Consider the following 24,320-nt stretch of genomic DNA (forward strand, 5'->3'; position numbering starts at 1 on the left):
GAGGTCAGGGTAGTCAGGGTACTTGCCGTGTTCCGGGGTTGGAGAGTAGAGGATGGTAGATTTCCGTAGCCAAGGTCCAGGGTAATAGAAGGTAGAATGGTCGAGGGCGAAGCCGGGATCAAAGTGCAGGAGAGTGTAGGAATCCAGAGAACAGCCAGGATCAGGATATCAGAGAACAGACAGGTCAGACCAAGCAAAGTTCAAGCAAACTAAACAGCAGCGGTGAGCACAATGCATAAACAGGAGTTTATGCTCAGCAAGGAATGCCAGACAGGAGCAGGTATATATGTGGGAAGGATCAAATTACCTTGCAGGGGTGTGATCCGGTCCTCCAATGATGTCCGGGCGGCAGTAATCTGAAACAGCCTGCAGGTCAGGCTTTCCTGGTGATTGCCTTGGTTGCCGAGCAACCCGCGCGCGTGCGCGATGCGCGTCGCGGAGCGCTGACGTCACGCGGGCGTACGGCCAAGTTCCCTCCCTGTGGGAGGCGCTGGCAGCTCCTTTCCGAGCGTGCGTGTACTGCCCTGGCCGTGCGTGTGCGCATGGGTCCGCCGTGTGACGCGTCAGCGGGGCGGTCTCTGACCGGAGTTGCTGCAGATGTGACAGTATCCCCCCCTTGAGGGGAGACCTCCGGGCGACCCAGGGATGGTTTTTCAGGGTACCTTCGGTGGAAGGCATAAATGAGACGGTTGGCATGTACCTGACGATGAGGGATCCACTCTCTCTCTTCCGGGCCATAGCCTCTCCAGTGTACGAGATATTGCAATCCTCCTCTGGACATTCTAGAGTTGAGGATGGTCTGTACCTCGTATTCTTGTTGACCCTCTACCAGTATGGTTTGCGGAGGTTTAGGTTGCCCTTTGGAGGATGAGTCTTGTAGACATGGTTTTAGAAGGGAGGAGTGAAAGACGGAGGGAGTTCTCATAGTCTTAGGCAGTTCTAGCCGGTAGGCTACTGGGTTGATCTTTTTAGTGATGCGGAAGGGACCAATGAAGCGCGGTGCCAGTTTGGGTGAAGTTACCTTTAAACAAATGTTTTTGGTGGATAACCAGACCCTTTGTCCTACAGAGTACCCTGGGACCTCTCTTCGGTGACGGTCCGCTTGTCTCTTCTGTAGTTTACCAGCGTGCTGTAGGTTTAGGTGGATTTTCTGCCATAAGTCTTGTAAGTGGAGGATTTTGTCCTCTGCGGCCGGGACTCCAGACTTCGAGATAAGAGAAGGGAGTGCAGAAGGATGGAAGCCATAGTTGATCATGAATGGTGACTGTTGAGATGATTCATTACGAAGATTGTTATGGGAGAATTCTGCCCACGGGAGAAGTTCTGCCCAGTCGTCTTGAGTATCAGCAACAAAACACCTTAAGAATTGTTCCAGAGACTGATTGGTGCGTTCTGTTTGCCCATTGGTCTGGGGGTGATAGCCTGACGAAAAGTGTAGTGTGACGTCCAGACTCTTACAAAACGCCCTCCAGAACCGGGAAATAAATTGGGATCCTCTGTCAGATACTATGACCAGGGGAGTCCCATTTTACCTGAAGATCTCCCTGATGAAAACGTCGGACAACATCGGTGCGGTGGGTAGACCTTTCATAGGAATGAAGTGTGCCTGTTTTGAAAACCTGTCCACCACTACAAGTATGGTGTCCATGCCTCTAGATTTAGGCAACTCAATGATAAAGTCCATAGATATGTGTGTCCATGGACGTTCCGGGATAGGTAATGGATGAAGGAGACCCGCAGGTCTGTTGTGTGGCGTCTTGTTCCGTGCACAAGTAGAGCATGTAGCTACAAAAGCTTGTATGTCTCTCCGCATGTTGGGCCACCAGAACGTGCGTTCGATGAGCTCAGTAGTTCTTTTGGTGCCAGGATGACCAGCTGTCTTGGATGAATGCCCCCACTCCATGACTCTCCTCTGGTAAAGAAGTGGAGTGAACAAACGATCCTCCGGAACCTTGAGTCCTGCTGGGATGTTGTTCTGAGCCTTGGTAATATCAGACAAGGCGCTGAAAGTATTGGCTGCCACAATGCAAGTGGATGGAAGAATGGTCTCCTGCTGTTCCACCTTGTTATCCTCTACCAGGAACTGTCGAGACAAGGCGTCGGCTTTAATGTTCTTAGAGCCTGGGATATATGAAATAAGGAAATTGAAGCGCGTAAAGAATAAGGACCATCTTGCCTGGCGAGACCCGAGTCGCCATGCTCCCTCAATGTAAAGTAGGTTTTTATGGTCTGTTAATATCGTGACAGGCGTTTCCGTGCCCTCCAGTAGGTGTCTCCACTCCTCTAAGGCCAGTTTGATCGCGAATAGCTCACGGTTACCCACGTCATAATTCCTTTGGGCGGAGGAAATTTTTTTAGAAAAATACGCACAGGGGTGAAGTGGAGCTTGAGGGTTCTTTCTCTGGGAGAGTATAGCACCTGCTCCTACATCGGAGGCGTCAACCTCTAAGGAAAAGGGTAATGAAGGGTCTGGGTGTACTAAGATGGGTGCTGAGGCGAATGTTGTTTTTATCCTCTCGAAGGCCTGGAGAGCTTCGTCAGACCAATTAGTAGGGTCAGCTCCTTTCTGAGTGAGCGCCGTGATGGGTGCTACTACCGATGAGAATCCTTGAATGAACCTCCGGTAATAGTTGGCGAAGCCGAGGAACCTTTGGATAGCCTTGAGAGAGAGAGGACAGGGCCATTCGAGTACAGCTTTGACCTTGCTAGGGTCCATAGCGAGACCGGTGTCCGATATGATGTAGCCGAGAAAGGAGGTAGATTTTTGGTGGAAATGGCATTTCTCGAGCTTAGCAAACAAGTGGTTCTCTCTTAAGCGCCGCAAGACTTGTTTGACGTGAGTAGTATGTTCAGGCATGGATCTGGAAAAAATTAGTATATCGTCCAGGTATACTATCACATGACGGTCCAGAAGGTCTCTAAAGATGTCATTTACAAAGTCTTGGAAGACCGCAGGGGCATTACACAACCCAAACGGCATGACTCGGTACTCGTAGTGCCCGTCGCGAGTATTGAATGCTGTCTTCCATTCGTCTCCTTGTCTGATTCTAACCAGATTATAAGCGCCTCTGAGATCCAGTTTGGTGAAGATCCTAGCTCCTTGGAGTTTGTCAAATAATTCTGCTATTAACGGAAGGGGGTAGCGGTTCTTTATGGTGAGTTTGTTGAGACCGCGATAGTCTATGCAGGGTCTGAGGGTTCCGTCCTTTTTTTTGACGAAGAAAAAACCTGCCCCCGCATGTGATGAGGATTTTCGAATGAACCCCCTCTGGAGATTCTCCTGGATATATTGTCTCATAGCCTTGGTCTCAGGTATGGATAATGGGTATGATCCTCCTCTCGGGGGAATGGTACCGGGTAGAAGATCGATTGGCCAATCGTACGCACGATGTGGCAGAAGTTCCTCTGCCTGGCGTTTGTCAAAGACATCGCGAAACTCTTCATATATCCCCGGTAGGTGTATCCTGTCAGGATCCGTGACCTCCAGACCTGCCACTGCCTTAGGAGTAGACATGCAATGTTCCAAGCAATAGGAACTCCAACGTAGAGGCGTGGACTCTGTCCAGTCAACGACTGGATTGTGGATCCGAAGCCACAGGAGTCCCAGAATAACGTCCGTGGAGGGAGTGTGGATAATATCCAGTGTTATGGTCTCGGAGTGGCAGTCACCGGTCGAGATCTTAAGGGGCACAGTTTGCAAGGAAATGAACGCGGGCTGCAAGGGTCGTCCGTCGATGGCTTCAAGGGCTACCGGTCGATCTTTGGGTACCAACGGTATCCTATTCTTGATTGCGAACTCTTGATCAACGAAGTTTCCCCCTGACCCAGAATCCAGAAAGGCCCGTGTCTGTACTGTGAAGGTCTCACCGAATATGGAGATGGGTAGGTAAATCCTAGTAGAGGGTTGAGGAGGGGGAAAGGTAGCAGTGCCCAGCGTGATCCTCCTTATACTCACTGGGCTTTGGCGTTTCCCGGTTTCAGTGGACAGTTGATCACCAGGTGTCCGTTATTGCCACTGTAGAGGCACAACCCCGCTCGTCTTCTCCGTTGCCTCTCGATAGGTGAAAGACTAGTCCCTCCCAGCTGCATGGGTTCGTCTACAACGGGAGTTGTGGAGAGTAGAGGCCCTATGGTGGAAAAAGATGACGATTGTATACCTCGAGGGTGTTTGTTTCTCTCCATCTTTCTCTCTTGAAGACGCTGATCCATACGGATGCACAGGTTTATCAGATTTTCCAATCCAGCGGGGCGATCAAGAGAGGCCAGTTCGTCCTTCAGACGTTCGGACAGACCCTGCCAGAAGACTGCAGATAGGGCCTCATCGTTCCAGCCGGTCTCCGTAGCCACCATCCGAAAATCCAGGGCATAACGAGCCACAGTACGGTCTCCCTGGGAAATATTAAGCAGAGTAGATGCGGCGGTAACCTTACGCCCTGGGGTGTCAAACACCCTTCTGAACTCTGCGATGAAGAGGGCGAGGTTTGAAGTCAGATCGGGACGTTGCTCCCAGATAGGAGATGCCCAGGCTAGAGCGGCGTCAGTCAGCAAGGAGAGTATGTATGCGACCTTTGATCGTGAGGAAGGGAAGTGAGAGGGAAGCAACTCAAACTGTATGGAGCACTGGTTCAGAAACCCTCGGCAACCGTTGGGATCCCCTGCATACTGGTTGGGCGTTGGTAGTCTTGGCTCAGTGGTATGTGTCGTGAGTGCGGGAGTGGTTGCAAGTGGGGCGGTGTTGGTTGTAGATAAGGTCAGGCGTCTAACTTGCTCAGTAAGGGTATCCACGTCTTGTTTGAGTTGGGAGACTAGTTGTTCCTTAAGTGTGAATGATCCGGTAAGTTGCCGGAAGCATTCCTCATGTGTGTCTAGGCGTCGGGCCACCTCAGCGGCGTCCATGTTTGTTGGGCTGAGCATATTGTCACGCTGCGCTCACCACAAACAGGACGGAAGACCGCGGGGCTGAGGTGGGGATAGAAAGACACCGACCCACAACCACGCATTCCTGTCCGGAATGCGTAGTCCAAGTCGTACCGCGTCGTAGGGTTGGAGAGGTCAGGGTAGTCAGGGTACTTGCCGTGTTCCGGGGTTGGAGAGTAGAGGATGGTAGATTTCCGTAGCCAAGGTCCAGGGTAATAGAAGGTAGAATGGTCGAGGGCGAAGCCGGGGTCAAAGTGCAGGAGAGTGTAGGAATCCAGAGAACAGCCAGGATCAGGATATCAGGAAACAGACAGGTCAGACCAAGCAAAGTTCAAGCAAACTAAACAGCAGCGGTGAGCACAATGCATTAAACAGGAGTTTATGCTCAGCAAGGAATGCCAGACAGGAGCAGGTATATATGCAGGAAGGATCCAATTACCTTGCAGGGGTGTGATCCGGTCCTCCAATGATGTCCGGGCGGCAGTAATCTGAAACAGCCTGCAGGTCAGGCTTTCCTGGTGATTGCCTTGGTTGCCGAGCAACCCGCGCGCGTGCGCGATGCGCGTCGCGGAGCGCTGACGTCACGCGGGCGTACGGCCGAGTTCCCTCCCTGTGGGAGGCGCTGGCAGCTCCTTTCCGAGCGTGCGTGTACTGCCCTGGCCGTGCGTGTGCGCATGGGTCCGCCGTGTGACGCGTCAGCGGGGCGGTCTCTGACCGGAGTTGCTGCAGATGTGACACTGATATGCCCATTTTTCCCTGTCTCTGAGATAATCGACCCTTCCCCCTCCTTGTTTTCCTCTTAGGGAAGGGCCTAAAAGGCTCGTCTCCCCTAAAAAAGGAGCAGTTCTTTGGGGTAGGGGAAATGGGAGAGTTGTGCTCGTGCTGGGAAAATCAGGATTGGTGTCACCTTGGGGAGGCTCGGTTTCACTTTCAGAAGCCTCACAATCTGTGGATGTTTCCTGCGTATGTGTATAATTACGCCTAGCTGGACGTCTGGTTTTAAAAGTGAAAATCTTCCCTGTTTCAAAGTCTGTTTTATCCCTGTTGTACTTTCTCTGTTTCCTCTCCTTGATGTCTTTTGTCAATTTGTCTATGGTATTTTTAAGCTTAGTTTCTAGCTGCACAAATTCAAGGTCACCCCGCCAAGTTTGAAGATCTTCTAATTGTACTTTGATCTCTTTTTTAATACTTTCAAACTTTCTTGTCTCAAATTCCATAAGCAGTGTCATGAGTTTTGCCGAACATTCTAATAATATCTTATCCCAATTGGCTAAAAAACTTTCGTCTGTTATCTGGTGGGACGGTGGTAATTTGACCCGAAGTCCTCTAGGGACAAGATTACTTTTTAGGTAGTTGTCAAGGCTGGTCACCTCCCACCAGATTTTAGCCTGAGATGTATGTGTACATTCTAGATCAGCGTTTCCCAAAATTGCCGGGTCGCAGCGAGGCTGGCCGCGCGGTGTCTCCCGTCCCCCCCGCTCAAGTTAAAAAAAAATGGCGGCGATTGCCCCCGCGGTCCCGCGCGCTTGTGCAGGGCCCGCTCCCTTCCTCCCCCCGCTCCCAACGTGGGACGGAGGAGGAAGTACCAGATCCGACGGTGGAAGTACAAGCTCCTACTGCGGCCCGCTTCCCCCCGCGGCCAGCTTCCCGAGCTCACCTCCCATGGCACCCCCTCCCGAGCCCCCAAGCCCACCTCCCGTCCTGGGCAGCAGGGGAAAGCATCCGGTGGCAAGGTAAGTGACCCCACCCAGTCACTGCCTCCCATCCAAGTGTCCCTGGCCCCCTTCCTCCCACCCACCCACCCAAGTGTCCCTGGCCCCCTCCCTCCCACCAACCCAAGTGTCCCTGGCCCCCTCCCTCCCACCCACCCAAGTGTCCCTGGCCCCCTCAGTGGCTGCGTATGTGTGTATCAGTGGCTCTGTGTGTGTATCAGTGTGTGTCAGTGGCTGCGTGTGTCAGTGGCTGTGTGTGTGTGTGTGTGTGTATCAGTGGCTGTGTATGTGTGTGTATCAGTGGCTGTGTGTGTGTGTATCAGCGGCTGTGTGTGTCTGTGTGTCTGTGTATCAGTGGGTGGGTGGGTGTGTGTGTGGGTGTATATCAGTGGCTGTGTGTATGTCTGTGCAGGCCCTATAGGCCAGTATAGGCAATAACATTTTTAGTGGGTCACAAAAAAGAAGTTAAAAAATAACCGGGTCACGGAAAAAAAAGTTTGGGAAACCCTGTTCTAGATCATAGAAGTATGTTTTGATATTGGGTATAGACTGGTCTGTATTGGGGATTGGATTAGAGGAAAATACATTGAGAGCCTCAGTAGTCCAGACATCAAAATCCTGCGTATTGTCCAGAAAACCCATCATATTAAATGTGCAACCAAGGGGGAAACTACTGTAGGAATGTAGATTATACTCAGGAGAGTGGAAGCCAGTTCCAAACGGAATGAGATATTAGCTATCTCGAATCTATGCACATAAGGGTTGTAAAGAACTGCTCACCAATTGTACCGAAGGTCCTTAAAACGGTAGGTGCAAAGGAGGTATAGTACAATAATAAGAGAGAGTGAACGAAGAAATTCAAAGGTACCCCTATAAATGCACTCTAAACCAGCGTGTAATTGTTAAATTTAAATATGAATTAAAACTTTTTTGTTTTTTGCGTCGTTTTCGCTTTTAGTTTCTGGTATAGGGGATTCTTTACCTTATAGCCTTAGAAATATATACGCCTGGTTTAGAGTGCATTTATAGGGGTACCTTTGAATTTCTTCGTTCGCTCTCTCTTAAAACATGACTAACTCTGCTTTATTTACAGCTTTTGCAATAGACAAATTATTTGTAGGAATTAGGGGGGGAGGGCAGGGATTTAGAGAAGATACTTCTACAAAAATAATGTAGATGGATTGTCCTATTGGGAATACTTATGCCAGTGGGATTGAATGATGCTTTGAATTACTCTATGTTTCAAAAATAGTAGGCATGTTTCTATGTATATTTTGTATTTCCTGTTTCATCTCTCATATGTTTATTCCATCTCAGGAGGCTGATGTTCGGTTGCAATAATTGATAGTAGTGTGTCATTCTCGCTGTAAGACTCCGATTGGTGTGTTCACTCGTCTTCATGGGAATATAAGATTGGTCCCCAGAGCTGTCACTCACGTCCCCACAAGGAACCGTGGCGAAACGCGCATTGGGGCGGGTCATAGCAACATCCTCTCTGACCTGGATGACGCGTGACGCATGTTGGGGTGGACGCTTGCACCCCATCCTAAACTAACTGTCTGTTCCCATCCGTAGCAAATAACTTTTTGCTTTGGGAAACTAAGCCTCAAATGATGCCTTATATCCTGGAGGACATCTCTATACCCATGTGCTCTACAGTGGTAATGTTGTAATCTTTTCATGGGAACACATTTTTTGTACACTGTGTGCATTTGTATATATCTGACCAAGCATTCACTAGCGCATATTTAGTACAGATATTGTATGTATGTCTGTGTATCTCGGTATCGAATTCTCTGTAAGACCGGCCGGTCCAGACTTCTACATGGGAATTTGTTTCCCTGCAGAGGGTAGGACTGCTCCGGTCTGCTTGGAGATGCTCTGTAGAGCTCAGACATATGGGGGGCGGGGAAGCAGGCAGGGGGCAGGATTGGCTGTGTGCAGTGACGGCCCCGCCCCCTCAGCAAGCAAGGAAAAACCTGCAGCAGGATAAACAGGGGAGCCGGTACTGAGTACCGTACAGAACCACTACAAAAAAAGCCCTGTACATATGTCACATACAGTAGGATAGTCTTACCTGTTAAATGCACCACGTATCCATTTCCCACATAAATGCCCCAATGTTGATAAACACCACGAAAAAACTCAATCAGGTCCCCAGGTTTAGGGTCTGGGCCCTATGACAGGTCAAAAGAGAGGGGTTAAGTTACACTCTGCTGGGAGAGGGGATGAAGTGACGCTCTGCAGGACTTTGGCAGGAGAGGGGTTAAGTGACACTCTGAAGGGCTTTGACAGGAGATGTTTTAAGTGACGCTCTGCAGAGCTTTGGCAGGAGAGGGGTTAAGTGACACTCTACAGGGCTCTGGCAATATGGATTAAGTGACGCTCTGCAGGGCTTTCGCAAGAGAGAGGTTAAGTGACTCTCTACAGCGCTTTGGCAGGAGATGGGTTAAGTGACACTCTGAAGGGCTTTGGCATGAGAGGGGTTAAGTGACGCTCTACAAACCTAGGGAAAGGTTTACCCGATATGCTATAATGGTATTAAAGCCCCAGTTTCCCTCATAGCTGCCCCCTCACCCCATAACTCACCGACACAAGAGGCATCTTTTCTGTCCCTCCGTCCGTATCTCTTCACCTTTTATACTATCCCTCCTCTCCCAGCTTTCACTTTCCCTTCTTCGTACACTGGCAAAGTACAAGAAATATATGTCACAGCCGGGTGTGTTCCTGTGACTGTGACGTGTCACAGATCAAACCACACACACACACACACACACACACACACACACACATACATACACATATTCACACGCATACAGTATATAGAAATATACAGTATATATATATATAAAGAAGAAATTTGACAGAGATCAAGACGATTATAAGAACAATAAAGTTTATAAGTGGCAAAAAGGGAAAAGATTCAATAAAAAACAGAAAGACCAACAGAGAGTCACTGCAGTATCCACCTCATCTGAAATAACTGCTTCAGATATAGGGGCCTATGCAGAGAGCAGCGAATTTTAAAATTGGCGAATTTATTAAAAAGTAGCTTTTTTGGAGAGTTTTATTCTCCATATGCAGAAATGTGCGAATTCTGCTATGTTTAACATGGATGCGTGTGGCGAGTTTAAATTGGCGAGATGCGCGCTTCAGAAATGTGTAAAAAAAAAGTTTGCGCCTTTTTTTTCCCTTTGCAATGGCCGCGAGCGGCAGCTTCTTGCCAATTTTTTCTGGCGAGGCAAAAAGGAGACAATCGCGCCATTTTATTGGCGCGAACAGCCGCTAGATGCCGTTCGCGCCTCTCTGCATTAGGATATTTTTAAAACTGGCGAGATTGAGGTTCTCGCCAGCCGCGAGGCGAGTTTTAGAAATAGAAAAGAAAAATTGGCGCGTTTTTCGGAACTCGCCATTTTCTGCTGTTTTCTGCGTGATTTTCTCCAAAAAATGGCGAATTTCGAAATAGCGCTGCTCTCTGCATAGGCCCCATAGAGTCGTCCGACTTAGAAGGGGGTCCTGACACTAGCACACAAAGGCAAAAAGCTTTTTTAGACAAAGGGGCAAGGAATACATCACAAAAAGGCAGACAAGAAGAGGGAAAAAGGCAATTAAGAAAAAGAAACTAATTGGACTGCCAGACCCCATGCCACAGCCTTTAGATACCACCGACACCCTTACTGTAATAAATCTGTCAGAAATTATCTTGAGTGCAGATCAATTGAGTGTTTTACAGAAGGGCCTCTCCTTTAGCCCCACCATGTCTATGGATCTTTTTGAATGGTCAAAAGACCTGCAGCTATTTTGTCGGAAGCTGCTTTTACATAAGTACTTCATCAACCACATGACCCAGATCAGGATACGTCCTTACTAGTGGAATGGAACGAACAGGAAATATTGGCCCTAGAGGACCTCAATATATTGCATCTTGAACAGGGTGTTGTTCCAGTTGACCAGAGTGTGTTATTGTCCAAACTTAAACCCAAGTCCAGTTTCTGCCCACCATGGCAAGTGTGCCCACAGGTAGAAGTTTATGCAAAACTTGTTACGGAAGGATTTAACAAGATTCACATCCAGAGAGGTGAACAGAACTTATCCAAAGCTGAAAGACGAGCAGTTGCAGAGCTACGCGACCTTAAGGAGGTGGAGATCAAACCGAGTGATAAAGGGGGAAATGTGATCATATGGCCGAAGGTGATGTATGAGCGAGAAGTCTTTAAACAACTCAGAGATACCCAGTGCTATGGTGAGCTGAGTAGAGATCCCACTATTAAGTTCAAGGAGGAGCTCGAGAGTTTACTCCGAGCTGCCGTCCTGGATGGGGTAATTACTCAGCACAACATGGATGCCATGGTGACCAAATGTCCGGTCGTACCCACCTTCTACATATTGCCTAAGGTACACAAAAATCTCTCCCACCCCCCGGGTAGACCTATAGTATCAGGCATAGGGGGGTTGAGCGAGCCCATATGCAGATTCATTGACCTCTTCCTGCAATTGTCTGTTGAAACATTACCATCTTTCTTAAGAGATAGCATGGATGTATTATCTAAACTGGAGCACATCACGGTCGATGAGGGCGTTCTCCTCGCGACCTGTGATGTAGAATCTCTCTACACATGTATCCATCATAGAGATGGTTTAAAAGCGACAAAATTCTACTTGTCCATGCAAAATCTCTCTGGTGATCTGATTATCAATCTACTGAATTTTATACTGTCCCACAACTATTTCATCTTCAAAAACAGATATTACTTGCAGAAGAGAGGCACTGCAATGGGCGCGACTTGTGCACCCTCCTATGCTAATCTCTTCTTGGGCTGGTGGGAGAGAGAAGTCGTTTTTACTGATGAGAATAGTGTACACACACATAATGTCCTGTTGTGGTTGAGGTACATCGATGACGTGCTTGTCCTCTGGCGAGGTAATGCTGGTGGGTTCTCTGCGTTTATCGATGCCCTCAACCACAACGATTTAAACATCAGACTGACGTTTCAGTCAAGTCCAACGAAAATTGAATTTTTGGACTTGACAATCAGTATTGGCGAGGGTGGAGTACTGAGCACCGACATTTTTCGGAAACAAACCGCCACGAATTCGATTCTGCACGCCAAAAGCTTTCATCCCCCCCACCAAGTGAAAGGTATCCCCACTAGCGAGTTTCTTAGACTTAAGAGAAATGTCTCGTCAACCCATGATTTTGATTTAAGATCAGGGGAAATGAAAGCAAGATTCCAACAAAGAGGTTATAGTAAGACCATGGTAGAGAGAGGGTACCGTAACAGCTTGAGTAAAACCCGTACCTCCCTTTTACAACCCAAGCGTAAGAAAAAAGACAAAACAGTTATCCGCTTTGTAGGGTCATATAATCAGCAATGGCCATTACTACGTGAGGTTTTACAGCAACATTGGGGGGTGTTAATGACTGATCCTGACCTGGCACAGGCCCTGGGGAAACAAGTCACCATGACGAGCCGCCGGGCACCAAATCTTAAAGATACTTTGGTCAACAGTCATTACATCCCACATGTTGATAAAACCTTTTTGTCCGTTACCCCACGCATAGGGTTTGCCAAATGTTCCAACTGCTCAGCTTGCAAATATATGGAAAACAGACTCACTTTTACCAATAGTCAAAAGACCCATGTTTATACAATTCATTCCACACTTAATTGTAAATCAAAAGGGGTGATCTATTGTATCCTATGCCCTTGTGATCTACCCTATATTGTTATGACTACAAGAGAGGTCAGATTTCGGGTCCTAGAACACGTAAGGAACGTTAAGAATGCGCAAAGGGACCTTGATAATTTAAAAAAAATAACAAGTGTCGCCCGGCATTTTTTGAATAAACATGCGGCGGACACCACGTTAATAAGGGCCTTTGCGCTTGACAAAGTCTCCCTCGGCATACGTGGAGGTGATCTGGAAAAAGCTCTGCTTAAAAAGGAGACCAGATGGATCACACAAATCAATTCAATGATTCCAAAGGGTCTGAACGACTACATTGGTTACGCAATGTTTTTGTAATAAATACCTTGCCCCAAATTTATTTGTATATAGGAAAATGTTCTATATTTAATCTGATGAGTGCACTTATTGCATGTATTCTGTGTAATCTTTTAGATACTGCATGCTATCTGAACAAGAGCTAAATCATCCATGGAATTTGGATAATATTTTCCCAATACTCTATGTATCTGTGATCAAGACTCTACATGGCTCCAATTCTGTATAACCATGGACAAAATCTACGGACAAATACAAATCTGAGATGCCAAAAGTTATTAACAATTATGTGGAAGGAATTCATCTCCCTGCACAGATATCCATCATGGATGCCAAGACAAGTCAATTTTTGCTATATTCGGATTGCTCATTTTCTGTCAACTCCTGGACTTATGGGATAAATTTTTTTGGACACAACGGACCAACGTGCTATTTTCTGGACACTATCATATCTCGACTGGATCAATATATGACTTCTGTGTTACTCATTTTTTCTTATATCACACTGTTCTGATTATATATTGTTGATTGGCCCAGAGATTAAGGGCACATAGCTCATCATAATAGTTTTGAACAATGCAGGGTGGAGGTACCAATGCAGTACTTATATAGTGATGAATTGTATTTGGATATATTGCCCATTTTCTTGTCACTATCCTTCACCTACAGACAACATGAAGCGCACTGCAGTCCCCTTTCCTTTAGGGAGTACTTTTGCAGTGCCCCCACATAATGCTTTATTTATGGCACTCTTTAGAGACTCTGTGGACAGCGTTTGCTGCCTATTGGTCATTTCAGGACCATAACTATATTGATCACTCTAGTTCCACGCATAAATGTTATAAAGGGCATTTGTATCTGTATTTACAGATATTATTGCTGGCGCCTCCGCGCAGAATCGCATGGGTCGCCTTACATGTCCAGTGCGCATGCGCGGTGTGCGGTCCAAGCCGACACGCATTGACAGGGTGACGTGACGTGCTGCCCCTCATAATGATAAGCGTTGAGAACGAGAGGCATCATACTGCGCACGCGCAGCAGACAGTACTGTAGGGTTAAGACATTCAGAGAAAAGTCAGCACTTACGAGTCGCGCATGTGCACACTACACATGCGGACATCGCCATGACTACACATTATAATGCGTTAGACAAATAGACAAAAAAACACAGCGCACAACGCTCATAGTGCATTAAATATATTAATTCAAAAATTCAATATGGTAAGTAATGTGCGTACATCAAGTTAAATACAAGTGAGCATGTTAGGGATATGTTACCCATACACCAACAGATGTCATCAGTGGAAACCGGTTTGGATTTCACCAGCAGGAACCCTCTGTGGTGCCAGGTTCTGTATCATCAAAAGAGGGGTGTCTTTATGAGATGGCTAATGTCCCGTGTTTGCAGTTCACAAAGAAGCAGCCCTGTCTCTGGGACATGCACGGCAGCTTCAATCCTCCTCCAAACCTCCGTTGCGGCAGGCACTTCCGGGTTGTGACGTCATCCGTCTATAGCAGCGCTGCTCGCGTGACTGTCCTCCGGTAGCCAGATAGAGAGTGCCAACGGGGTGGGTAACGGGTCTCTGGATACTTGCTATTCCAACGCGTTTCGAAACCGAAGAGGTTTCTTCATCTGATGGGTGTAAGCATAGGGAGGATGTGGGGGGGAGTGAGTGTCAGCATAGGGAGGATGTTGGGGGGGAAGGTGGGTGTCAGCATAGGGAGGATGTTGGGGTGAAGGTGGGTGACACCTGATGAAGAAACCTCTTCGGTTTCGAAACGCGTTGGAATAGCAACTATCCAGACGCTCCATTCAGAATTGATAAAAATAGGTCACGTAATTTACTTATTTTTTATCACTATTTAATCACTTCACGTGTGTGTTAGAATTTAATAGTTGCGCACTTTTTCTTCACCTTGTCACATTATAATGCGTGCCAGACTGACACGCGGAAGCGGCATATATCCGGTAATCGAAATAAGCAGCTGCAGCTGTTACCTCCCCTACCCGTTTTTGGCGCGAAACTCAATCCTATATAAACAGTCTCCTGCCCTAGTTCCCTCACCACTCCAAGTCTAAGTCTCTGGACGAAACGCGTCGGAGTGGGGGTGCTAGGCAGGACCCCTGACAGATGTTCACGTAACTATGCTACCCAGCACTGGTGCAACTTATTTCTGGACTGTGACATTCTATTTTTTCATTATGGATACTTACAACACACACAAGGTTATCTAATAGGCGTTCATCAGGTTATTTTCCATACATGCTATTCACACACTTCACTGCTCTACACATCTAGTGACTGCATCCCATCATACCACCTTTCTCCTACAAGTGATTAATTTGAGCTGTTGGTATTGGTTACATATTTGTATGCTTAAACAGATTTATGATGGTTTAAAATTGTCATTTATATTTTGACTAGTCATTTCACTGGTGTGTAGTACGAATTATCTTTAGCCTTGTATAGGTGCCTGTGAACCCATTAACCTACCGTGATTTATATTGATCTATCCTAGTGTTTCTTGAGTCACTATCCTTCTCATGTCAAGGATTGACAATTTGAGTCATTCCCTAGCTTTGCCCATTTGTGTTTATGGGTAGTACCCGTGACAGGGGTCCAAGCCTTTTTTAAGTGTTTTTAATCATGTACTGTTTACTAATCCTTTTTTGCATTGTGTCAAATAAATAAATACTATGTGTTAATTTGCATACCTGAGTGCTCCCATACGGGTTACTTTTTTCTCTTTTCATTCATATATATATATATATATATATATATATATATATATATATTAATATTTTATATATATATATATATATATATATATCAAATGGAAATATTACTGTATGTTCATTTGCATGTCTTAGACAGGTCTGCAACCCTGTCTTTCACCATTATCGCCCAGCACACAGCACTTCCACTGCAGCAAGGGATGGTGGGTAATGACATGCAAATGAGCACACAGTGCCACCTTTTATCTCAAGCTCATACTGTATTACACGAGCAACCCTTAAGCCAATGCATGCTGCTTTAAACACAGCTTTTAAGCATAGGCTGGGGTGAGATGCAAAGCCATTAAACCCACTCACAGACATGTTTCAACCTTGATGGGTATCATCACTGTGAGGTTGGTTGTGCTGGCTATGCTGGTTTGAGACTAAGAGTAGGTATTCACCACACTTATTAAGGTTATGGTGGGTAAAAAAAAGTGACAAAAACCCTCCACAGTAAAGCATTTCCATTTGCTATATGCTTTACTGTGGAGGGTTTTTGTCACTTTTTTACCCACCATAACCTTAATAAGTGTGGTATATATATATACATACATACACACACATACACACGTATACTTCTGTAGTACACATAGTTGGATACTCATGATGCTAAGTGCAGCGAAAGTAAATTCAATGTGATCCGAGGCCATCGCTACGAGTGTCCACGGAACGCCCAGACCAGAACCCGTAGGAGTGGACCATGATGGAACCCGTAACTACTGTATCTGCGCCGTCTATCAAGCGTGCGTTCTTTTCCTCCTTTTTAAATTGTATTTCCTTTATTTATAGTTGTTCTTTGCAATGAAACCCTAAGCTCATTCTTATTTTGGGGAAGGTGGGTGTCAGCATAGGGAGGATGTTGGGGTGAAGGTGTGTGTCAGCATAGGGAGGATGTTGGGGTGAAGGTGTGTGTCAGCATAGGGAGGATGTTGGGGTGAAGGTGTGTGTCAGCATAGGGAGGATGTTGGGGTGAAGGTGTGTGTCAGCATAGGGAGGATGTGGGGGGGGAGTGAGTGTCAGCATAGGGAGGATGTTGGGGGGAAGGTGGGTGTCAGCATAGGGAGGATGTTGGGGTGAAGGTGGGTGTCAGCATAGGGAGGATGTGGGGGGGGAGTGAGTGTCAGCATAGGGAGGATGTTGGGGGGAAGGTGGGTGTCGGCATAGGGAGGATGTTGGGGGGAAGGTGGGTGTCAGCATAGGGAGGATGTTGGGGGGAAGGTGGGTGTCAGCATAGGGAGGATGTGGGGGGGGAAGGTGGGTGTCAGCATAGGGAGGATGTGGGGGGGGAGTGAGTGTCAGCATAGGGAGGATGTTGGGGGGGAAGGTGGGTGTCAGAATAGGGAGGATATTGGGGTGAAGGTGGGTGTCAGCATAGGGAGGATGTGGGGGGGGAGTGAGTGTCAGCATAGGGAGGATGTTGGGGGGGAGTGAGTGTCAGCATAGGGAGGATGTTGGGGTGAAGGTGGGTGTCAGCATAGGGAGGATGTTGGGGGGAAGGTGGGTGTCAGCATAGGGAGGATGTTGGGGGGAAGGTGGGTGTCAGCATAGGGAGGATGTTGGGGGGAAGGTGGGTGTCAGCATAGGGAGGATGTTGGGGGGGAAGGTGGGTGTCAGCATAGGGAGGATGTTGGGGGTGAAGGTGGGTGTCAGAATAGGGAGGATATTGGGGTGAAGGTGGGTGTTGGCATAGGGAGGATGTTGGGCGGGAAGGTGGGTGTTGGCATAGGGAGGATGTTGGGGGGGAAGGTGGGTGTCAGCATAGGGAGGATGTTGGGGGGGAAGGTGGGTGTCAGCATAGGGAGGATGTTGGGCGGGAAGGTGGGTGTTGGCATAGGGAGGATGTGGGGGGGAAGTGAGTGTCGGCATAGGGAGGATGTTGCGGGGGAAGGTGAGTGTCAGCATAGGGAGGATGTTGGGGGGAAGGTGGGTGTCGGCATAGGGAGGATGTTGGGGGGAAGGTGGGTGTCAGCATAGGGAGGATGTTGCGGGGGAAGGTGAGTGTCAGCATAGGGAGGATGTTGGGGGGGAAGGTGGGTGTTGGCATAGGGAGGATGTTGGGGGGGAAGGTGGGTGTCAGCATAGGGAGGATGTTGGGCGGGAAGGTGACTGTTAGCATAGGGAGGATGTGGGGGGGGAAGTGAGTGTCGGCATAGGGAGGATGTTGGGGGGGAAGGTGGGTGTCGGCATAGGGAGGATGTTGGGGGGGAAGGTGGGTGTCAGCATAGGGAGGATGTTGGGCGGGAAGGTGACTGTTAGCATAGGGAGGATGTGGGGGGGGAAGTGAGTGTCAGCATAGGGAGGATGTTGGGGGGGAAGGTGGGTGTCGGCATAGGGAGGATGTTGGGGGGGAAGGTGGGTGTCGGCATAGGGAGGATGTTGGGGGGGAAGGTGGGTGTCGGCATAGGGAGGATGTTGGGGGGGAAGGTGGGTGTCAGCATAGGGAGGATGTTGGGGGGGAAGGTGGGTGTCGGCATAGGGAGGATGTTGGGGGGGAAGGTGGGTGTCAGCATAGGGAGGATGTTGGGGTGAAGGTGGGTGTCGGCATAGGGAGGATGTTGGGGGGGAAGGTGGGTGTCAGCATAGGGAGGATGTTGGGGTGAAGGTGTGTGTCAGCATAGAGAGGATGTTGGGGTGAAGGTGGGTGTCAGCATAGGGAGGATGTTGGGGGGGAAGGTGGGTGTTGGCATAGGGAGGATGTTGGGGTGAAGGTGGGTGTCAGCATAGGGAGAATGTTGGGGTGAAGGTGGGTGTCATTATAGGGAGGATGTTGGGGGGGAAGGTGTGTGTCAGCATAGGGAGGATGTTGGGGTGAAGGTGTGTGTCAGCATAGAGAGGATGTTGGGGTGAAGGTGGGTGTCAGCATAGGGAGGATGTTGGGGGGGAAGGTGGGTGTCGGCATAGGGAGGATGTTGGGGGGGAAGGTGGGTGTCAGCATAGGGAGGATATTGGGGTGAAGGTGTGTGTCAGCATAGGGAGGATGTGGGGGGGGAAGTGAGTGTCAGCATAGGGAGGATGTTGGGGGGAAGGTGGGTGTCGGCATAGGGAGGATGTTGGGGGGGAAGGTGGGTGTCGGCATAGGGAGGATGTTGGGGGGGAAGGTGGGTGTCAGCATAGGGAGGATGTTGGGGGGGAAGGTGGGTGTCAGCATAGGGAGGATGTTGGGGTGAAGGTAGGTGTCAGCATAGAGAGGATGTTGGGGTGAAGGTGGGTGTCAGCATAGGGAGGATGTTGGGGTGAAGGTGGGTGTCAGCATAGGGAGGATGTTGGGGGGGAAGGTGGGTGTCAGCATAGGGAGGATGTTGGGGGGGAAGGTGGGTGTCAGCATAGGGAGGATGTTGGGGTGAAGGTGGGTGTCAGCATAGGGAGGATGTTGGGGGGGAAGGTGGGTGTCAGCATAGGGAGGATGTGGGGGGGAAGGTGGGTGTTGGCATAGGGAGGATGTTGGGGGGGAAGGTGGGTGTTGGCATAGGGAGGATGTTGGGGGGGAAGGTGGGTGTCAGCATAGGGAGGATGTTGGGGGGGAAGGTGGGTGTTGGCATAGGGAGGATGTTGGGGGGGAAGGTGGGTGTCAGCATAGGGAGGATGTTGGGGGGGAAGGTGGGTGTTGGCATAGGGAGGATGTTGGGGGGGAAGGTGGGTGTCAGCATAGGGAGGATGTTGGGCGGGAAGGTGACTGTTAGCATAGGGAGGATGTGGGGGGGGAAGTGAGTGTCAGCATAGGGAGGATGTTGGGGGGGAAGGTGGGTGTCGGCATAGGGAGGATGTTGGGGGGGAAGGTGGGTGTCGGCATAGGGAGGATGTTGCGGGGGAAGGTGGGTGTCAGCATAGGGAGGATGTTGGGGGGGAAGGTGGGTGTCGGCATAGGGAGGATGTTGGGGGGGAAGGTGGGTGTCAGCATAGGGAGGATGTTGGGGGGGAAGGTGGGTGTCAGCATAGGGAGGATGTTGGGGGGGAAGGTGGGTGTCAGCATAGGGAGGATGTTGGGGTGAAGGTGTGTGTCAGCATAGAGAGGATGTTGGGGTGAAGGTGGGTGTCAGCATAGGGAGGATGTTGGGGGGAAGGTGGGTGTCAGCATAGGGAGGATGTTGGGGGGGAAGGTGGGTGTCAGCATAGGGAGGATGTTGGGGGGGAAGGTGGGTGTCAGCATAGGGAGGATGTTGGGGGGGAAGGTGGGTGTCAGCATAGGGAGGATGTGGGGGGAAGGTGGGTGTCAGCATAGGGAGGATGTTGGGGGGGAAGGTGGGTGTCGGCATAGGGAGGATATTGGGGTGAAGGTGTGTGTCAGCATAGGGAGGATGTGGGGGGGGAAGTGAGTGTCAGCATAGGGAGGATGTTGGGGGGAAGGTGGGTGTCGGCATAGGGAGGATGTTGGGGGGGAAGGTGGGTGTCAGCATAGGGAGGATGTTGGGGTGAAGGTGGGTGTCAGCATAGGGAGGATGTTGGGGTGAAGGTGGGTGTCAGCATAGGGAGGATGTGGGGGGGGAAGTGAGTGTCAGCATAGGGAGGATGTTGGGGGGAAGGTGGGTGTCGGCATAGGGAGGATGTTGGGGGGGAAGGTGGGTGTCAGCATAGGGAGGATGTTGGGGGGGAAGGTGGGTGTCAGCATAGGGAGGATGTTGGGGTGAAGGTGGGTGTCAGCATAGGGAGGATGTTGGGGGGGAAGGTGGGTGTCGGCATAGGGAGGATGTTGGGGGGGAAGGTGGGTGTCATTATAGGGAGGATGTTGGGGGGGAAGGTGGGTGTCGGCATAGGGAGGATGTTGGGGGGGAAGGTGGGTGTCATTATAGGGAGGATGTTGGGGGGGAAGGTGGGTGTCAGCATAGGGAGGATGTTGGGGGGGAAGGTGGGTGTCAGCATAGGGAGGATGTTGGGGGGGAAGGTGGGTGTCAGCATAGGGAGGATGTTGGGGTGAAGGTGTGTGTCAGCATAGAGAGGATGTTGGGGTGAAGGTGGGTGTCAGCATAGGGAGGATGTTGGGGTGAAGGTGGGTGTCAGCATAGGGAGGATGTTGGGGGGGAAGGTGGGTGTCATTATAGGGAGGATGTTGCGGGGGAAGGTGGGTGTCAGCATAGGGAGGATGTTGGGGGGGAAGGTGAGTGTCAGCATAGGGAGGATGTTTTGTGAAAGGTGGGTGTCAGCATAGGGAGGATGTTGGGGGGGAAGGTGGGTGTCAGCATAGGGAGGATGTTGGGGGGAAGGTGGGTGTCAGCATAGGGAGGAAGTTGGGGGGAGGTGGGTGTCAGCATAGGGAGTATGTGGTGGGGGGGTAGGTGGTGTCAGCATAGGGAGGACGTGGTGGGGGGTAGGTGGGTGTCAGCATAGGGAGGATGTTGGGGTGGAGATTAGTGCCAGCATAGAGAGGATGTGGGGGGGGGGTAGGTGGTGTCAGCATAGGGAGGATGTTGGGGGGGAAGGTATGTGTCAGCAAAGGAAGGATGTTGGGTGGAAGGTGGGTGTCAGCATAGGGGGGATGTTGGGGGGGAAGGTGGGTGTCAGCATAGGGGGGATGTTGGGGGCGAAGGTGGGTGTCAGCATAGGGGGGATGTTGGGGGGGGAAGGTGGGTGTCAGCATAGGGGGGATGTTGGGGGCGAAGGTGGGTGTCAGCATAGGGGGGATGTTGGGGGGGGAGGTGGGTGTCAGCATGGGGTGGATGTTGGGGGGAGGTTAGTGTCAGCATGGAGAGGATGTGGGGGGTGGGGGGAAGTGAGTGTCAGCACAGGGAGGAGGTGTGGGGGGAAGTAAGTGTCAGCATAGGGAGGATGTTGGGGGGGAAGGTGGGTGTCAGCATAGGGAGGATGTTGGGGGGGAAGGTGGGTGTCAGCATAGGGAGGATGTTGGGGTGAAGGTGTGTGTCAGCATAGAGAGGATGTTGGGGTGAAGGTGGGTGTCAGCATAGGGAGGATGTTGGGGGGAAGGTGGGTGTCAGCATAGGGAGGATGTTGGGGGGGAAGGTGGGTGTCAGCATAGGGAGGATGTTGGGGGGGAAGGTGGGTGTCAGCATAGGGAGGATGTTGGGGGGGAAGGTGGGTGTCAGCATAGGGAGGATGTGGGGGGAAGGTGGGTGTCAGCATAGGGAGGATGTTGGGGGGGAAGGTGGGTGTCGGCATAGGGAGGATATTGGGGTGAAGGTGTGTGTCAGCATAGGGAGGATGTGGGGGGGGAAGTGAGTGTCAGCATAGGGAGGATGTTGGGGGGAAGGTGGGTGTCGGCATAGGGAGGATGTTGGGGGGGAAGGTGGGTGTCAGCATAGGGAGGATGTTGGGGTGAAGGTGGGTGTCAGCATAGGGAGGATGTTGGGGTGAAGGTGGGTGTCAGCATAGGGAGGATGTGGGGGGGGAAGTGAGTGTCAGCATAGGGAGGATGTTGGGGGGAAGGTGGGTGTCGGCATAGGGAGGATGTTGGGGGGAAGGTGGGTGTCAGCATAGGGAGGATGTTGGGGGGGAAGGTGGGTGTCAGCATAGGGAGGATGTTGGGGTGAAGGTGGGTGTCAGCATAGGGAGGATGTTGGGGGGGAAGGTGGGTGTCGGCATAGGGAGGATGTTGGGGGGGAAGGTGGGTGTCATTATAGGGAGGATGTTGGGGGGGAAGGTGGGTGTCGGCATAGGGAGGATGTTGGGGGGGAAGGTGGGTGTCATTATAGGGAGGATGTTGGGGGGGAAGGTGGGTGTCAGCATAGGGAGGATGTTGGGGGGGAAGGTGGGTGTCAGCATAGGGAGGATGTTGGGGGGGAAGGTGGGTGTCAGCATAGGGAGGATGTTGGGGTGAAGGTGTGTGTCAGCATAGAGAGGATGTTGGGGTGAAGGTGGGTGTCAGCATAGGGAGGATGTTGGGGTGAAGGTGGGTGTCAGCATAGGGAGGATGTTGGGGGGGAAGGTGGGTGTCATTATAGGGAGGATGTTGCGGGGGAAGGTGGGTGTCAGCATAGGGAGGATGTTGGGGGGGAAGGTGAGTGTCAGCATAGGGAGGATGTTTTGTGAAAGGTGGGTGTCAGCATAGGGAGGATGTTGGGGGGGAAGGTGGGTGTCAGCATAGGGAGGATGTTGGGGGGAAGGTGGGTGTCAGCATAGGGAGGAAGTTGGGGGGAGGTGGGTGTCAGCATAGGGAGTATGTGGTGGGGGGGTAGGTGGTGTCAGCATAGGGAGGACGTGGTGGGGGGTAGGTGGGTGTCAGCATAGGGAGGATGTTGGGGTGGAGATTAGTGCCAGCATAGAGAGGATGTGGGGGGGGGGTAGGTGGTGTCAGCATAGGGAGGATGTTGGGGGGGAAGGTATGTGTCAGCAAAGGAAGGATGTTGGGTGGAAGGTGGGTGTCAGCATAGGGGGGATGTTGGGGGGGAAGGTGGGTGTCAGCATAGGGGGGATGTTGGGGGCGAAGGTGGGTGTCAGCATAGGGGGGATGTTGGGGGGGGAAGGTGGGTGTCAGCATAGGGGGGATGTTGGGGGCGAAGGTGGGTGTCAGCATAGGGGGGATGTTGGGGGGGGAGGTGGGTGTCAGCATGGGGTGGATGTTGGGGGGAGGTTAGTGTCAGCATGGAGAGGATGTGGGGGGTGGGGGGAAGTGAGTGTCAGCACAGGGAGGAGGTGTGGGGGGAAGTAAGTGTCAGCATAGGGAGGAGGTTAGGGGAGGTGGTTAGTGTCAGCATGGTGAGCATGTTTATGTGGAAGGTGGGTGTCAGCATAGGAGGTATGTTGGAGGGAGGTTAGTGTCAGCATAGGGAGGATGTTGGAGGGAGGTTAGTGTCAGCATAGGTAGGATGTTGGGGGGAGGTGGGTGTCAGCATAGGGAGGATGTTGGGGGGAGGTGGGTGTCAACATAGGGAGGATGTTGGGGGGAAGTTGGGTGTCAGCATCGGGGGGATGTTGGGGGGAGGTGGGTGTCAGCATAGGGAGGATGTTGGGGGGAGGTGGGTGTCAGCATAGGGAGGATGTTGGGGGGAAGTTGGGTGTCAGCATCGGGGGGATGTTGGGGGGAGGTGGGTGTCAGCATAGGGAGGATGTTGGGGGGAAGGTGGGTGTCAGTATAGGGGGGAGGTGGGTGTTACACTCTGCTGGAGGTAATGTGACCAATGATTTAATTGGCACCCAATAAATTATGTATATTTATATACTCACACGTATATATATACTTATATGTTATATACATCGTATATACACACACACACACACACACACACAGGAAATAAATACAGAGGGAGGAAGAGGGGAGAGAGAAAAAAACAAAGAATGAAGAAAGAGCAGGAAAGAGGGAGATGGGGAAAAAGAGGGGAGGGGGAAGTGGATGAAGAAAATATATACAAGTAGAGAGAAGGAGTGAGAGAGAGCACTGCAAGTACAGGGAGATCTATTTCACTTACCAGGCCAGTCACATTCTCTCTCCCATAATGGAGCTGCTCATGCTGTTATGGGGTGGGGGGCTGATATGGGGTTAGTCAGAGGGGGTGTAGGGAGCGGGTCAGTTAGCACAGATACCAACCTCAGGAGCAGAGAGAGGGGGATGTGGGGTCTGCATCCGGTCACATTGGGCTGAGCTTCACAGAAAGGAATGTGTAAACAGGCCGAGCCTGGCACCACGCTCACACACACACACACATACAGATATATATATATACTGACACAAGTGAACTCTCTTCCCATGAGCGCTAAAGGCCATGTCTGTACACACAGTGCTATATGTATGCACACACAGCTGTCTCTTACACATACTAATACTCCTTGTTTTTCCATCCCTATACACCAATAGGGACCACATAGTATCCACACACACTTTTAGTTATGCTACTATCTCTCACATTTCCACACCTACCCACACCATTTATATCCACTCCCACTCCACACACCCCTTTTGTAAAGCACTGTATACACTGTGGGCTCTCCATTCATTTATATTCACACAGATACACACACAC

At 50.5% G+C, this 24,320-nt stretch overlaps 1 protein-coding gene across 4 annotated transcripts in view; it reads right to left on the bottom strand.

Moving 5' to 3' along the window:
• Positions 1-23,988, bottom strand: part of LOC142465730 (phospholipase A and acyltransferase 3-like) — a 37,478-nt gene extending 13,490 nt beyond the window's left edge. Inside the window, exons 1-3 of one of the 4 annotated variants that reach the window (XM_075569976.1) lie at positions 23,888-23,988; positions 9,219-9,314; positions 8,707-8,806 (exon numbers count right to left, since the gene is read on the bottom strand). In XM_075569976.1, coding sequence (XP_075426091.1) covers positions 8,707-8,806; positions 9,219-9,233 — 115 coding nt within the window. In that variant the 5' untranslated portion in view covers positions 9,234-9,314; positions 23,888-23,988. Of the gene's footprint in view, positions 1-8,706; positions 8,807-9,218; positions 9,315-13,873; positions 13,988-23,768 lie in introns of those variants that run through there. The other 3 variants (XM_075569978.1, XM_075569975.1, XM_075569977.1) reach the window with 3 other exon arrangements.
• Positions 23,989-24,320: the final 332 nt, after the last annotated feature.

Source organism: Ascaphus truei, chromosome 14 (assembly GCF_040206685.1).
Source record: "Ascaphus truei isolate aAscTru1 chromosome 14, aAscTru1.hap1, whole genome shotgun sequence".
NCBI classification, from domain to species: Eukaryota; Metazoa; Chordata; class Amphibia; order Anura; family Ascaphidae; genus Ascaphus; species Ascaphus truei.